At 44.3% G+C, this 16,361-nt stretch overlaps 1 protein-coding gene across 1 annotated transcript in view; it reads right to left on the reverse strand.

The window, feature by feature from the left end:
- Positions 1-7,209, reverse strand: part of NAA25 (N-alpha-acetyltransferase 25, NatB auxiliary subunit) — a 73,739-nt gene extending 66,530 nt beyond the window's left edge. Inside the window, exon 1 of the mRNA XM_039250887.1 lies at positions 7,152-7,209. Coding sequence (XP_039106818.1) covers positions 7,152-7,209 — 58 coding nt within the window. The remainder of the gene's footprint in view (positions 1-7,151) is intronic.
- Between the last annotated feature and the right edge of the window lie 9,152 nt (positions 7,210-16,361).

Here is a 16,361-nt window from a genome sequence, read left to right on the forward strand (position 1 = left end):
ATCAGTCCATGGGTTTAAGCCCTTTTCAGGCTCTGTGCTGACAGCTCAGAGCTTGGAGCCTGCTTCAGACTCTCTCCCTCTCTCTCTGCCCCTTCCCTGTTCACACTCTGTCTCTCTCTCTCTCTCAGAAATAAACATTAACAAAGTAATAAATTAATTACAATGTCCTTTGCTTAAAATCCTAAATGCTTTAGAAGACTTGCGGGGCGCCTGGGTGGCTTAGTCGGTTGAGCGTCCGACTTTCGCTTAGGTCATGATCTCGCGGTTCGTGGGTTCGAGCCCCGCGTCGGGCTCTGTGCTGACCCTTCTCTCTCTCTGACCCTCCTCTCCTCACTGTCTCTCTCTCTCTCCTAGAAATAAATAAAACATTTAAAAAAAAAAAATAGAAGACTTGCTTTTACCAAGAATACAAATTGTAGGGGCGCCTGGGTGGCTTAGTCGGTTAAGCGTCCGACTCTCGCTTAGGTCATGATCTCGCGGTTCGTGGGTTCGAGCCCCACGTCGGGCTCTGTGCTGACTGCCAGCTCAGAGCCTGGAGCCTGTTTCAGAGTCTGTGACTCCTCTCTCTGACCCTCCCCTGCTCACGCTGTCTCTCTCTCTCCTAGAAATAAATAAAACATTAAAAAAATTTTTAAAAAAAAAAAGAATACAAATTGTAGATGAAACATTCTTTCAGTCAACAAACTTTTGTTGAATACCTACTAAGTGCAAGACTGCAGGGAGAGGTTAAAATTAAAAATGAATGATGGAGGTGCCTCAGTCAGTTAAGCATCTGACTTCAGCTCAGGTCATGATCTCAAGGTTCAGGAGTTCAAGCCCCACATCTTGCTTGGGATTCTCTCTCTCTCTCTTTTTCTGTCCCTCCTTGACTCGTACTTTCTCTCTCTCAAAATAAATAAACTTAAATTTTAAAAAATAAATAAATAAAAATAAAAATGAATGATGGCTCCTACCTCACAGGCTACATTTGCCTCCTCTTTTAACCTATTTCCCCCACAGTATTCAGAGCTATCTTTTTAGAGGCACCTAGCTGGCTCAATTGGTAGAGCATGTGATTCTTGATCTCAGGGTCATGAGTTCAAGTCCCATATTGGGGGTGGAGCCTACTTATTAAAAAAAGGAGGGGGGACTATCTTTTTAAAATTGAGCTTGATCATCCCACTCTCTTGGTTAATCTCTGGTGCTTCTCACTGTCTTTAAATCAAATTTCAAAAAAATGTTTAAATTTTTTAACATTTATTTATTTTTTTAAGACACAGAAAGAAACAGAGCAAGAGAGGTAATCACAGATTCCGAAGCAGGCTCCAGGCCCTGAGCTGTCAGCACAGACCCTGACATGGGGCTCAAACTTCCAAACTGCGAGATCATGACCTGAGCCGAAGTCAGATGTTTAACCACTGAGCCACCCAGGTGCCCCACAAATTTCAAAATTCTTAAAATGGCTTACAACACTGAGTTTGTCTCATTTCACCGAAATCTCTACACTGCGACCACACAAGCCTTTTCTTAGGTCCTCAAGTGGAGCCAGGTCCTTTTTATACACTCTGTGTCATTGCCTGACTAACTAACCTCTGCTCTTCTAAATGTCACTTCCACAGAGAATCTCTTTTTGTCTTGTCCCCAATAGCTGAGATGCCCATATTGTATGCACTCACAGGAACCTATATTGTTCCTTCAAAGCCCTTAACACAAATGTATTGATTATGTGTAACATTGCCTTTTAAAACTCTGTCAAAAAAAAAAAAAACCTGTTGAAACTACAAGCTTCTTGAAAGCAGAAACCATGTCTATGCTGTGTTGTTTGGTACTCACTCATTCCCGAATCTACATTGTACCTAACACACACTGGGTCCTCAATAAATGAGTTGAATGAAGAAAGGAATACATAAATGAACAAACTGCACGGTGGGATGGGGAGACAATCTACTAGAAATTGAGTAGTCTATCAGGGAAATGAGAGATATGTGCATACAAAGTAACCACAACAGGAAGTTCAAAGAACCAATTATTAGTGATGGCTTCATTCTATTAAAAGTTTTTTCAAAATCTTTTCAACTATTTTTTTTTTAACTTAGAGAAAGAGAGAACTGGATAGGAGTGGAGGGAGAGAGAGAGAGAGAGAGGGAGAGAGAGAGAGAATCCCAAGCAGGCTCCACACCACCAGCATGGAGCCTGATGTGGCACTCAACCTATGAACCATGAGATCATGATCCAAGCCAAAATCTAGAGTAAGACGCTTAAACGACTGAGACACCAAGATCCCCCTCAACTAATTTTTTAAATAACAAAAATTGGGCAAGCCATGGTAAAAAAAAAATCCAAACCATTCATAAGAGCATGACATGAAAAGCATTAGTCTATTAATCTTGCCTTGTGCTCTCACTATGTTCTATTTTATGTATTCTTTTAAGAATTTTCTGTTCTTTTTATTTTTAGTGTTTATTTATTTTGAGAGAGGGGGGAGAGAGAGAGAGAGAGAGAGAGAGAGCAAGAGGAGGGGAGGGGCATAAAGAGAATACCAAGCAAGTTCTGTGCTGATAGCCAAAATCAAGAGTTTGTTACTTAACCAACTGAGTCACCCGGGCACCCATGTACATTAAAATCTTTAAGTCTAAAATGCTTTTAGAGGGGTGTCCGGGTGGCTCAGTCAGTTGAGCATCTGACTTCGGTTCAGCTCATGATCTCGAGGTTCCCAAGTTTGAGCCTCACGTCAGTGCAGAGCCCACTTTGTATCCTTTGGTTCCCTCTCTCTGCCCCTTCCCCAATTGTGTGCGGGCATTCTCTCACTCTCTCTCAAAAATAAACATTTAAGGGGCGCCTGGGTGGCTCAGTCGGTTAAACCTCCGACTTCGGCTCAAGTCATGATCTCACGGTTCGTGGGTTCAAGCCCTGCGTCAGGCTCTGTACTGGCAGCTAGCTCAGAGCCTGGAGCCTGCTTCTGATTCTGTGCCTCCCTCTCTCTCTGACCCTCCCCTACTCATGCTGATGCTTTTAGAATGTAGAGACCTAAGACAGAGCTTTTTAAGTGGTCATAATTTCAAAACAGAAGAAAAGAGGTTGTACCAAGTAACTCTTCTACAGAAGGACAAGATAGTCTTCACTCCCCAAGATGCCCTGCCACTCCGGGGAGAAAACAAGACACAACTCACAGAGCTAACAATGACCAACAGAAGGTTCAGAATAAATACCATATCCAACTGAGGACTCAGGAGTATTTACTAATGAACTACAGCAGAATAATTATCTGGAGTTGGCCAGGCACCAAAGGGAAACATGGTAACTCACGAAAGAAGTGATTATCATTCAGGAAACACAGCTAGGAAGTATATTACACCTGATCCAGACAGAATCCAAGACTGGAAGCCAGTAAGACAGATTAGAACAAAAGATCTTGCACCCGGAAAGTAAATATAAATGCGTATGTACATTCTAAAGACTATGGGAATATTTTTTTTCTTTGAAACTTCCCTATTTTGCAATTGCTGACCTAGTAATTCCTGATTTCTACACAAATTTATGACGTGCCATACATGACCACCACATCACTTCCACCCCTCTTGTTCCCCTAACCACTAAAACCAGTTTAAAATTGGGGCACCTAGGTGGCTCAGTCAGTTAAGCGTCCAGCATCAGCTCAGGTTATGATCTCAGTTTGCGGGTTCGAGCCCCGCGTCGCGCTCTGTACTGACAGCCAGCGCAGAGCCTGGAGCCTGTTTCAGATTCTGTCTCTCTCTCTCTGACCCTCCCCTGCTCACGATGTGTGTGTGTGTGTGTGTGTGTGTGTCTCAGAAATATAAATATAAATAGCTTAAAATTAATAATAAAGGTGTAAGAAAGCATTGGAGCTCACCAAGTCACATGAGAGTACAAAATCTGTAAAGAACCACATAGCACAGGAGAGTAATTTTAGCAAAAGGAAAATGAAAAGTAGGTGTTCTAATAAGGTCATTGGTGGTTTTCAAATACCAAAAATACAATACCTAAACTTACCAATTTATTAGTAATTAAAGGGACTCTGAAGATGTTTCAACTAATGAAATTTCTGAATAGTTATTCCAAACCTAGACACTGAAAATATAATTTCAACCCACATCTCAACTAACCACAATTTCACAGTTAATCACCCATACAGTGTGGTCCACTTTTACCCTAAACAGTATCCAGCAAGATCTGAGGTCACAGGCAAGTTTCCGACAGTTGTAAAATGCTAAAACGTTGGCAGTATAAATAATGCTATACAAAGATAGTGATGCTGCTAATTCTGAACTCAGTAAAGGACTGGGCTCTCGGTGACAATGTCTGTGTTCAAACCCCAGATCTACAATTTAATAGCTGTGACTCTGAGCAAGTTAATCTCTGGCCTTTAGTTTACATTATGATTACAATAATCTTACTACCTAATAGGACAGTTGGCATACAAATAACCACTCAAGAAATCCTGACAGTTGTTGAACTTCTGACTGGTGGGCAAGCAGTACCAATCAAGCCATAAGCTTTTCATTTACCAGCTAATAAATGTCTGAATTCAAACACCAACAGTGGTTAGGGGTACTAATATATTTAAACACAAAAGGAGGGGCTGACCAAAGTCTGGAGGCCAAAAGTACTGAAGACAAGGACAGTCAGTACTTTCTCTTTTCGTATTCCTGCCAGTTTATTTTAATTGCTTTGTAATTCTTAAAGCTTCTTCTAATCCTCTCCCATGTAGCTATAACAAAAGCTACATAATTCTGGCTTCAATTTTGAAAATATGACCTGTCACTTCTGGTTAACATATCCTAATGATTAGCAAGATGAAATAGACATGGTTTTTCTTACTGGGTAGTTCAAAACACTGTTATTTCTAAATAACTTATGAGACAGCAAAGGCATTTTCTTTGGTCCTCAAGAACAATTTTAGAGGGGCGCCTGGATGGCTCAGTAGGTTGGGCGTCCAACTTCAGCTCAGGTCATGATCTCAAGGTTCGTGGTTTGGAGCCCCGTGTCAGGCTCTGTGCTGACAGCTAGCTCAGAGCCTGGAGGAGGCTGTTTCCGATTCTGCATCTCCCTCTCTCTCTGACCCTCCCCTGTTCGCTCTGTCTCCCTCTCTCAGAAATAAATTTAAAATTTTTTAAAAAAAGAACAATTTTAGAAATCCAATTATTCCCTAAAAGTACTGAATCCTTTTTAGTTTAAAGGCACGGGGGAGGGACAGGGGGATGCTGCCTGTTAAGCAGGAAGAGCATTATGACTCTTAACCTCGGGGATGCAAGTTTGAGCCCCATTATGGGTGTAGAAATTATTTAAATAAATAATCTTTTAAAAAAATGTCCGGGGCGCCTGGTTGACACTGTCAGTTGAGCATCAAACTCTTGACTTCGGCTCAGGTCATGATCTCATGATTTGAGTTTGAGCCCTGCATCGGGCTCTGTGCTAATGGTCCAGGCCTGCTTGGGATTTTCTCTCTCCTCTCGTAAAAACAAGTAAGTAAACTTAAAAAAAAAAAAAAAAAAAGGTCTGCAGGCAGCTTCTGCATAGAGTTTTAATAAGCCAGAAATTGTGAGCCCTGCCTGGATCAGTTCCTGTCGTCAATCACCCTCATTTCAAAAGTGCCCTCTGAATACATATACTGGAGGCAATGAGAACATGCACCAACGGGACATGTAAATAGAGTCCTATCTTTGCCACTCACCACCTGCGTGACTTTTGGCAATTGAGTGTCTTCAGCTCAAAGTGAGGTACCTTCTAGCAGTGGTTAAGAGGGTGAGCATAGCACAGCCCCCTGGGGTTCAGATCCTAGCTCCATCAAATGTGACCTGAGTGACCTTAGGCAAATAATTACACATCAACAATGCCCCATCTTCCTCATTTGTGGGGGAAAGGTGGGGGAGGGGGACACTGAAAAAACTACCCACCTCATAAGAATGTGTGAAAATTAAATGAGAAAACCTATATGAAGGGCCAATGACAGAGAACGGCATAATTATCGTCTCTACACATTAGCTATTATTTCCCACCTCACCGGGTTGTTGCTAGAATCAAACGAGATGTGAGAGTAAAGCATCATACAAATTATAAAAGCAGGACCAACTGCGCCAGAAATAAAGTTGCCCCTCCCGGAAAAAAAATTGAATGATCTCAGCTACAGGGAGAAATCTCCATTTAGTTAACATCTACCGTATAAACGCGGGGTCTATCGGCAAAAGCGCTGACCTTGAAGCCTTCCTCACCATTAAGTGAGAGAGACCAATCATCTATGAGAAAAACTGCAAAAAAGGGTTACTGTCCAATTACAGAACAACTCGGTTATTGAAAAGGCGTTTCTCCTGACTCAAATCTGTCGATTTTTCATAACCGGGGTGGCAGGATGACATCAAGGTCTGAAAGCCCGCGGGCTGAGGGAAGCGTTACGGAGGGGGATCCGTTTGGCAAGCAGAAGGCAAGCTGCAGAGAAAACCAGAGAAACTGCAGAAAGGAAAAGCCCTGCAGCAGCCCCGCATGCCCCTCAGACACCAGTTACCACAGTCTCTTCACCGCTATTTTGGGCCCAAGACCCCTCCCTAACCTCCGCCGCGGCCTCCCACGTGCGCCCAGAGCAGCTGTTTCTCCACCAAAGAGCCCTGGATAGGGAGCCTCGAATCCGGGCCTGCTCCTGACTCGATCGGGGTGACCTTGCGTCAGCCCCTTCCCCTCTTTGGACCAGTTTCTCCATGTGCACCGAGCACCGCTAGTCAGACAACCCCCCAGGCCCGCTTCCCGTAGTGAAAACTCTTTAGTGAGGGATTTTCCCTCAAGCAGAACGTCGCACCCTCACGCCGGAGCCAGCTTCCACCTGGCTCGGGATCCACCTGAGACCGTGGGTCTTACTTAGTACAACGCAGCCTACGGGCAGCGCAGGTCTCTGAGAGAGTAGTCTCTCAAGGGGCCTGAATGCCGGGCCGGCTCCGCCGACTTGCCGCTGCCGGGACCCCGCCGCTGCCACCGCACGGCTCAGGAAGGCCCGGCCGGCGCCTACGCGAGGCCCGTGGCTGCGGCCTAGAGGCCCGCGCGGTCGGTCCCCCGCGCCCGCCAACTCCGCGCCCGCCCCCTCCGCGCCCCTCCAGGACCTTTGCCCCGGCCTCAGCAGCCCTCGACGCGTTCGGCCGACAACCGTGCTGGCCCCAGGCACTCACCGTAAATGGGCCGGAGGCGCCTGTCGTTAGGGTCCTGCACATGGCCCCGCGTCGCCATGATGACAAGCGCAGAACCGCAGTGCGCACGCGCGGGGCAGGTCCCCGGGAAGGGGCTGTTAAAGGGCCAGCGCCGATCTCGCTCCTCTATCGCGATAGTCACGGAGCTGCGACAAAAGGCGCCGGCGGAAAAAGGGAAGACCCACCCCACCCTCACCCCCCCGGACCCTTTCTGGTACCGCAGTGGCGTCTTCTATAGAAAACTTTTCTCCCTGGTGCTGATGGAGTCAACCTGGCTGGAAGAAGCGGCTGTTGGTATTGAAATCCCTTCCGAGTCATGTACTAAGTAGTGAGGAAGGGAAAGGAAAAGTCTTGCTCAAAGTTGGGGCTCGGCTGCCCCTGCTTGTGATTATGCTCTGTACCCGAAGGAGGAAGAGTTAGACTTGTTTTTCAGTAATTGTTGGGGAACTAGGAACTCCTCTGAGAGAGTGACCCAGGGGACAGTAGGGGGAGGGGGGCTGATCAGGGGCGCCTGGCTGGCTCAGTCCAGTAGGGCACACGACTCTTGATCTCAGGGGGCGGGGGGTAGGGGAGAATCGGGAGTTCGAGGCCCATGTTGGGCACGGAGCTAACTTTAAAAAAAAAGAGGTTTATCAACACTAACAATCTGCCTGAAGGGCGACTGGGTGGCTCAGTCGGTTAAGCGTCCGACTTCAGCTCAGGTCATGATCTCACGGTTTGTGGGTTTGAGCCCCGCGTCGGGCTCTGTGCTGACAGCGCAGAGCCTAGAGCCTGTTTCAGATTCTGTGTCTCCGTCTCTCTCTGATCCTCCCCTGCTCACGCTGTCTCTCTCGCTCTCTCAGAAATAAATAAAAACATTTAAAATGTGTGTGTGTATATATATATATATATATATTTTTTTTTTTTTTTAATCTCCCTGAGAAGTTCAGGATCCCTTCATCCCTCGTGGGGCTCAGGCAGCTAAGAAGCATCCTAGATTAATAGTAAACCAATCCGTTTCTCAGTTGCACCTTAATAAAACTGGAGGGAAAAAGTAATTCAATTCATACAATACAAAGTTACTGAATGCCTATTATGTGCCACGCTCCGTTTTTGGCATGGAAGAGTAAATAGAGTTTTACTTGTAGTGGAAGAGACACAAATAAAATAGATAGCATATTAGGTGGTGATAAATGATTCTCAGGAAAGTAAAACGGAATGGGGAGTGGAAGGGGAAGGCAATTTTGTATGCATAATGTAGTTAGGAAAGGCCTAGCTGAAAAAGTGACGATTGTCAAAGACTTGAAGTGGGAGGGATGTCTCAGTGGCTCAGCTGGTTGAGCAACTGATTCTTTTTTTTTAAGTTTATTTATTTTGAGATAAAGAGAAGGAGAGGGACAGAGAGAGAGAGAGAAGGACTCAAGCAAGATTCCACACTGTCAGCACAGAACCCGACTCAGCCTGGAACCCATGATCCCTGAGATCATGACCCAAGCTGAAATCAAGAGTCAGACTCTTAACTGACTGAGCCACCCAGGCACTCCTTCAGCAACCAACTCATTATTTCAGGTCAGGTCATGATCATGGTTCATGGGTTTGAGCCCCACATCCAACTCTGCATTGACAGAGCAGAGCCTGCTTGGGATTCTCTCCCTTTTTCTCTGGTCCTCCCCCATTCTCCTTCTCCTCTCTCTCTCTCTCTTCCCCCCCCCCTCAAAAATAAATAAATATTTAAAAGACTTGGAGCGGGGGGCACCTGGGTGGCTCAATCAGTTAAGTGTCCAGCTTCAGCTCAGGTCATGATCTCACGGTTCAGGAGTTCAGGCCCCACGTTGGGCTCTGTGCTGACAGCTCAGAGCCTGGAGCCTGCTTCGGATATTGTGTCTCCCTCTCTCTCTCTGCCTCACCCCCACTTGCTCTCTGTCTCTTAAAGATGAATAAACGTTTTAAAAAAAAAAAAAAAAAACTTGGAGTGGGAGAGGGAGGGAGCCAGTTAGGTGTGCCAGGCTCATTAGACTCATAACCTAATGCCACTATGATTCAAACTTAGGTCTTTCTGAGTAGAGTCAGCCCCTGCACCACAACTGGGATTGACCCCTTCTACTGGTGTTCTTTCCCTCTCCCTCTCTGGGCTTTTTAGTGTCCAAGAAAATGATTCTTCAAGTGCATATCAGAATCCCATGAGGAACTTGATAAACATTTCCTGGATTCTACTCCAAGAGATTCAATCTGAGGACCACTCTTTAAAAATTACCAATTAAAGGATCTAAATCAAAAGTCTTTACATTTTTTAATGTTTTATTTATTTCTGAGAGAGAGAGAGAGCATGAGCAGGGGAGGGGCAGAGAGAGAGGGAGACACAGAATCCGAAGCAGGCTCCAGGCTCTGAGCCGTCAGCACAGAGCGCAACGTGGGGCTCGAACACAGCGAACCATGAGATCATGACCTGAGCAGAAGTCGGACGCTTAAATGACTGAGCCACCCAGGCGCCCCCTTACATTTTTTGAGAGATTTTATTTTTAAGTAAACTGTACACCCAATGTGGGGCTTGAACTTAAAACCCTGAGATCAATAGTCACACAGTTTACTGACTAAACCTGCAGATGCCCCTCAAAAGTCTTTAGAATCCATCATAACAGTAAGTTAACAATACTATTAATTTTTTTTAGTGTTTATTTATTTTTGAGAGAGTGCCAGCCTGGGGCGGGGGGGGGGGGCAGGCGGTGGAGAACAGAGGATCTAAAGCCAGCTCTGCACTGACAGCAGCAAGCATCATGTGGGGCTTGAACTCACGAACCTCTAGATCATGACCTGAGCTGAAGTCAGATGCTGAACCAACTGAATCACCCAGGCACCTAATAACAATTGCTATGAAAATTTAAATATACATGCCTAGAAAAAAACCTAATGATAATAGTAACAATAATAATATAGTGTGCATTTATTGAGCACTTATGTGCCAGAGACTGTGCTAAGCTCTTTTACATGTATCTTCCCATTTCACTCTTAGAAACTTGTGGAATAGATATCATTTTGATCTTCATTTTAAAAGAGAATTTGGGTGCGCCTGGGTGGCTCAGTTGGTTGAGCACCCAACTTTGGCTCAGGTCATCATCTCGCGGTCCATGAGTTCAAGGCCCACATCAGGCTCTGTGTTGACAGCTCAGAGCCTGGAGCCTGCTTCAGATTTTGTGTCTCCCTCTCTCTCTGCCCCTCCCTCGCTCACGCTCTGTCTCTCAAAAAATAAATAAATAAATGTTAATAATTTATTAATGTTAATTAATTAAATGACGATTTGGGGAGAAAAAATGAAAATTTTGGAACATAGAGGTATTAGGTAGTTTGCCCAAGGTCACACAGTAAGTCTGTGGTGAAATCTGCACTCTGCACTCTGGAATTACTAATTTCCAAAGAGTTAAGCATAGAAAAGGAAAAGTAGTAACTTCACAGTTAAGAAACCTGGTAAAAACTGGGGCGCCTGGGTGGCTTAGTCGGTTAAGCGTCTGACTTTCGCTTAGGTCATGATCTCGCGGTTCGTGGGTTCAAGCCCCGCGTCGGGCTCTGTGCTGACTGCCAGCTCAGAGCCTGGAGCCTGTTTCAGTCTGTGACACCCTCTCTCTCTGACCCTCCCCTGCTCACGCTGTCTGTCTCTCTCTCTCTCCTAGAAATAAATAAAACATTAAAAAAAAAAAAAAGAAACCTGGTAAAAACTACCTTCCCTACAAAGGTAACATTACCAGTAATAATTCGTGTTCATATCTTACCCTCTCTATGAGATAATGAGAAAGGAACTTCACTTCTGTAGTATTTGTGCAGGAAACCCATAAACTTAGAGTAATCATGATGAAAACATTAAACAAATCTAATTTGAGTGACATTCTACAAAATCTGACCAGTGCTCTTCAAAACTGTCAAGGTCATGAAAAATAAGGAAACAAAGAGAAACTCACAGGCCAAAGGAACCTAAGGAGACACGCCAACTAAAGTAATGGGATATCTTGGTTGAGATCCTGGGACAGAAAAAGGGCAGTAGTGGAAAAATAGTTGAAATTCAAATAAAGTCGAATAGTTTAGTAGTTTTGTACTGTTGTTGGCCTCTTGTACACTGGCAATATAAGATGTTAACATTAATGAAAACTGAGCAAAAAAACCAAGCAAGAAGTATATGTAAACTTTACCATCTTTTCTGCAAATCTAAAATTACTTCAAAATAAAAGATTTTTTTAAAGTAATCTCTATGCCCCATGTAGGGCTTGAACTCACAACACTGAGATCAAGAGTCATATGCTCTACTGATTGAGCCAGTCAGGCAACCCACAAAATAAAAGATTTTAAATGCATATGGGGCGCCTGGGTGGCTTAGTCGGTTAAGCGTCCGACTTTCGCTTAGGTCATGATCTCGCGGTTCGTGGGTTCGAGCCCCGCATCGGGCTCTGTGCTGACTGCCAGCTCGGAGCCTGGAGCCTGTTTCAGTCTGTGACTCCCTCTCTCTCTGACCCTCCCCTGCTCACGCTGTCTCTCTCTCTCTCCTAGAAATAAATAAAACATTAAAAAAATTAAAAAAAAAGATTTTAAATGCATAACTTTTTAATGTTTTATTTATTTTTGAGAGAGAGTGAGCGAGGGGGACAGAGGACCCAAAGCAGGCTCTGTGCTGACGTTAGTGAGCCTGATGCAGGGCTCAAACTCATTAACCATGAGATCATGACCTGAGCCAAAGTCGATCGCTCAACCGACTGAACCACCCAGGTGCCCCGTAAATGCATCACTGTTAATAATTGGGGAGAGCTATTTTTTTCAAAAGCAAATGTATAAGAAACTCTCAGCCTAGCTGTATCCTAAGACTAGCTGAGGGGCACCTGGGTGGCTCAGTTGGTTAAGCACCCGACTTGGGCTCAGGCCATGATGTCACAGTCCATGGGTTTGAGCCCCGCATCAGGCTCTGTGCTGACAGCTTGGAGCCTGGAACCTGCTTCAGATTCTGTGTGTGTGTGTGTGCGTGTGTCTCTCTCTCTGCCCCTCCCCTGCTTGCTCTCTGTCTCTGTCTCTCAAAATAAAATAAAGACATAAAAAAAAAAAAAAAAGACTAGGTGAAAGAGAAAATTTCAGCATGGAGAAATTCTTACTGAGAATGGGAAGCTCTCCAACAAAGATATGATCTGTGGTCTACGTGGAAAATCCTTCCTAATGCTTAGGAGGCTTTAAAATACTCCAGATAGGGGTGTCTTGCCGGCTCAGTCAGTAGAGTGTGTGACTCTTGATCTCTGGGTTGTAAAGTTGAACCTTATGTTGGGTATAGAGATTATTTAAAAATAAAAATCTTTTTAAAAAATATTTATTCATTTGTTTTTGAGAGAGAGAGAACAAGAAGGGAATGGACAGAGAGAAGGAGAGAGAGAATCCCAAGCAGATTTCTCACTGTCATTGCAGAGCCTGATGTGAGACTCACAAACCGCGAGATCATGACCTGAGCTGAAATCAAGAGTTCAACGCTTAACCAACTGAGCTACCCAGGCACCCCCAAAATAAAAATCTTAAAAAAAAAATAAATTAAATACCCCAGGTAGGGAGGTTGGCATTACTGAGAAGTGGTTTTCTTCTTCGTCAGTGTGATCCCTAATTAGCCATATCAGCAGCCCCTGGGTACTTAGAAATGCAAATTCTGAGGTGCCTGGGTGGCTCAGTCGGTTAAGCATCCGACTTCAGCTCAGGTGGTATGTGAGTTTGAGCCCCATGTCGGTCTCTGTGCTGTCAGAGCCTGGAGCCTTTGGCTCAGGCAATGATCTTGTCTGACTTTGGCTTAGGTGATGATCTTGCAGTTCGTAGCTTTGAGCCTCACATCGGGCTCTCTGCTGTCAGCACAGAGCCCACTTTGAATCCTCTGCCCGCCCCTCTCTTCGGCCCCCCTGACCCTTTCTCTCTCAAAACAAACAAACAAACTTTAAAAAAAAAAAAAAAGAAAGAAAAGAAAAGAAAGAAATGCAGGGGCACCTGATGGCTTAGTCAGTTAAGTGTCCAACTTCAGCTCAGGTCATGATCTTGTGGTCTGTGAGCTTGAGCCCCATGTCATTCTCTGTGCTGTCAGAGCCTGGAGCCTGCTTCAGATTCTGTGTCTCCCTCTCTGTTTGCCCTTCCCCTGCTCACACTCTGCCTCTGTCTCTCTTAAAAAAATAATAAACATTAAGAAAAAAAAAGAAATGTAAATTCTTAGGCACTGTCCCAGACCTACTGAATCAGAAACTCTAGGAGTGGAGCCCAGCAATCTGTATTGTTAAAAATCCTCTGGTGATTTGGATTCAGACAAAAATTGAGTTCTTTGGCTTTAGATCAGAGGTAGGCAGACTATGACCTGTAGACCAAACCTAGCTTTCTACCAGTTTTTGTACAACCTGTAAGCTAAGAATGGCTTTTACTATTTATTTATTTATTTTTAATTAGAGTGAGAGAGAGAGAGAGAGAGAGAGAATCTCAGGCATGCTCCATGCTCAGTGTGGAGCCTGACACAGGGCTCCATCCCACAGCTCTGGGATCATGACCTGAGCCGAAATCGAGTGAGACACTCAACCTACTGGGCCACCTAGATGCCTTGGTTTTTACACTTTTTAATGGCTGGGAATAATATCAAAAGAAGAATATTTCATAACATGTGAAAATTATATAAAATTCAAAAGTCAAAGTCTATAAATAAAATTTTATAGAACACAGACACACCTATTTATGTATGTATTGTCTGTAGCTGCTTTGGTGCAACAAAAGCAGAATTGAGTAGTTGCAACAGAGACCCAACAGTGACCCAACAAGGCTAAAACGTTTACTATCTGGTCCTTTACAGAAAAAGTTTGTTAAACCCTGCGCTGGAATAATGAAAGAAATTTAAATACTCCCAGGATAGAATGTCAGCTAAAATAAAATGCAGTATTTTGGGAGTATTAACACTAAAATGATAATCATTGTTTGTCTGAAATTTATGTTTAACCAGATGTCCTATATTTTTATTTGCTAAATCCGGCAGCCCTAGCCCAAGGAGGAATCCATGCTCCCCAAATCATGCTAACCAGCAAGAGTGGAGGGTGAGAGCCTAGATAAACAGACCCCAGGATTACTCTGAGGTGATTTGGCCAGGTAGGACCAGGCTGAGGTTGGGCTTGGAAAAGAGAGAGGAGGGAGGAGGGCTGGAGCTCATCTTTGGTGTAAATGAAAGAGCTGGTGAGTCACCTGCGTTTTAAGAATTTCCCAGAATGGAAAAATACAGCACCTTCAAGTAGGGGCACATATGAGGCTTCTGGCCAGGACTGTGGTTACTCAGATACATTCTCGGGTTACCTTTGTTGGCCTTGCCCCAGAAGAGCGCTGTCGGGCTCAATACCCTGTTCCCTGAACTTGGCAAGGCTAGAGCATTATGAGCCTCTCTAACCAAGGCCTCTAGATCCTTGAGTCACTGTTCTGGATGGAATATGTTTCCCTCCACCCCAAAAGCCTCTTTGGCATCCAAGTAGGATGAATTGGCCTTTCTCGTTTCCCATTCCTACCCCATGTCCTCAGCGCCTAAGGCTGAAGCAGTGACCTGGCTCTGGGCCTGTCCTTACCTGCTCCTGCCTAAGCAGCAGCCTCCACGCCCTTCAGCAGACCTAAATCATTTCACGTAACAAAGGAGATGACCCCCATGGGAGCCAAAAGCCCATCTTCCTGTACAAGTTGGAACTCAGAATTTTTGGAGGTGATACTACAGTATGAGGAAATGCTTGGCATACAGCAGGTGCTCATTCAAGGGTAGTTTCCATTTTCTTAACTTAGGAAAAGCAGGTGCGCCCTTCATTCTTGTCCTGTTCGGTGGCAGATTTGCTCTGGTGAGAAATTCTTGCTCAAGGGCTTGAAGCACATAGGTGCATTGTGCCTGAAAGCTGGGAGACATGGGATGGGGCACTGGTTGTACTGATTGTGGGTGTTTCCACCCAATGACTTTTCTAGTTTTTCTTTTTCTTTTCCATCTTGATGGATATGTTACTTTTCTTGTTTGTTTGTTTGTCTATTTTTTGGTGATCTCTGCACCCACCATGGCAGCTTGATCTCATGACCCAGAGATTAAGAGTCATATGCTGTTCCAACTAAGCCAGCCAGGTGCCCCTTGATGGATATGTTTCAATGCCTCATCCTAACCCTCACGGAATAAAAGTGATATTTTTCACAGTTGATTCCCTACACTTTGACAGTAGAATAAACAGCAATCCTGGCTCTGAAATCAAACAGGTTTGGGTCCAAACACATAACTTAGCATAAAGGAGGCCAAAAGTACAAAGTGGGCACAGAATTAAAGGTAGAGTTCAAGGCAAACACAAAACCGGGAGATAAGAGTTGAGAGAACCAGAGTTATAGTCTTGGTTCGGCCAGTAATTTGCAGTATAACTCTGGGCCTCACTCAGTTTCCTCATCAGAAAAAGAAAGGAGGGACGCCTGGGTGACTCAGTCGTTTGGGCGTCTGACTTTGGCTCAAGTCATGATCTCACAGTCCATGAGTTCAAGTCCTGCTTTGGGCTCTGTGCTGACAGCTCAGAGCCTGGAGCCTGCTTCATATTCTGTCTGCCTCTCTCTCTGCCACTCCCCAGCTCACACTCTGTCTCTCTCTGTCTCAAAAATAAAAAATAAAAACATGAAATAAAAGAAAAAGAAAGGGTATGTCTGAAGTCTCCTACCTCTTTAATCCATCCCAGCACTTCCAATTCTGTCCACCAGGTGGCACATGAATGCCAAATTGCCCAGGCCATTTTCCAAATTCAGAGAAGACAGATTTTGGGGTTTTTTTACGTATATATATATTTTTAAGATGGATCTCGTCTTAATTTTTTTCAAGGTAAGCTCTATACCCACTGTGAAGCTTGAACTCACAACCCTGAGATGCAGAGTCATATGCTCTACCAACTGAGCCAGCCAGGTGCCCCTCATTTTAATTACTTTTTAATAAAACAGCAAATATGAATATATGAATGTGAACTTTTTGTAAGCTATCGCTATCATTTTTATACCAACTTCATTGAAGTATGACATACCATAAAATTCACCTGTGCACAATTCAATGATTTTGTGCATTCCAATAATCAAATTTTAGAACATTTCCATCACCCAAATAATTGCCTTCTATAAGCAATATTTTTTAATTAAAAAATGTTAAAATGTTTCAAGATCTATAAAACAGAGTACCCATGTATACATACTACA

Source organism: Hyaena hyaena, unplaced genomic scaffold (assembly GCF_003009895.1).
Source record: "Hyaena hyaena isolate Hyena2069 unplaced genomic scaffold, ASM300989v1 scaffold_0, whole genome shotgun sequence".
Lineage (NCBI taxonomy): Eukaryota > Metazoa > Chordata > Mammalia > Carnivora > Hyaenidae > Hyaena > Hyaena hyaena.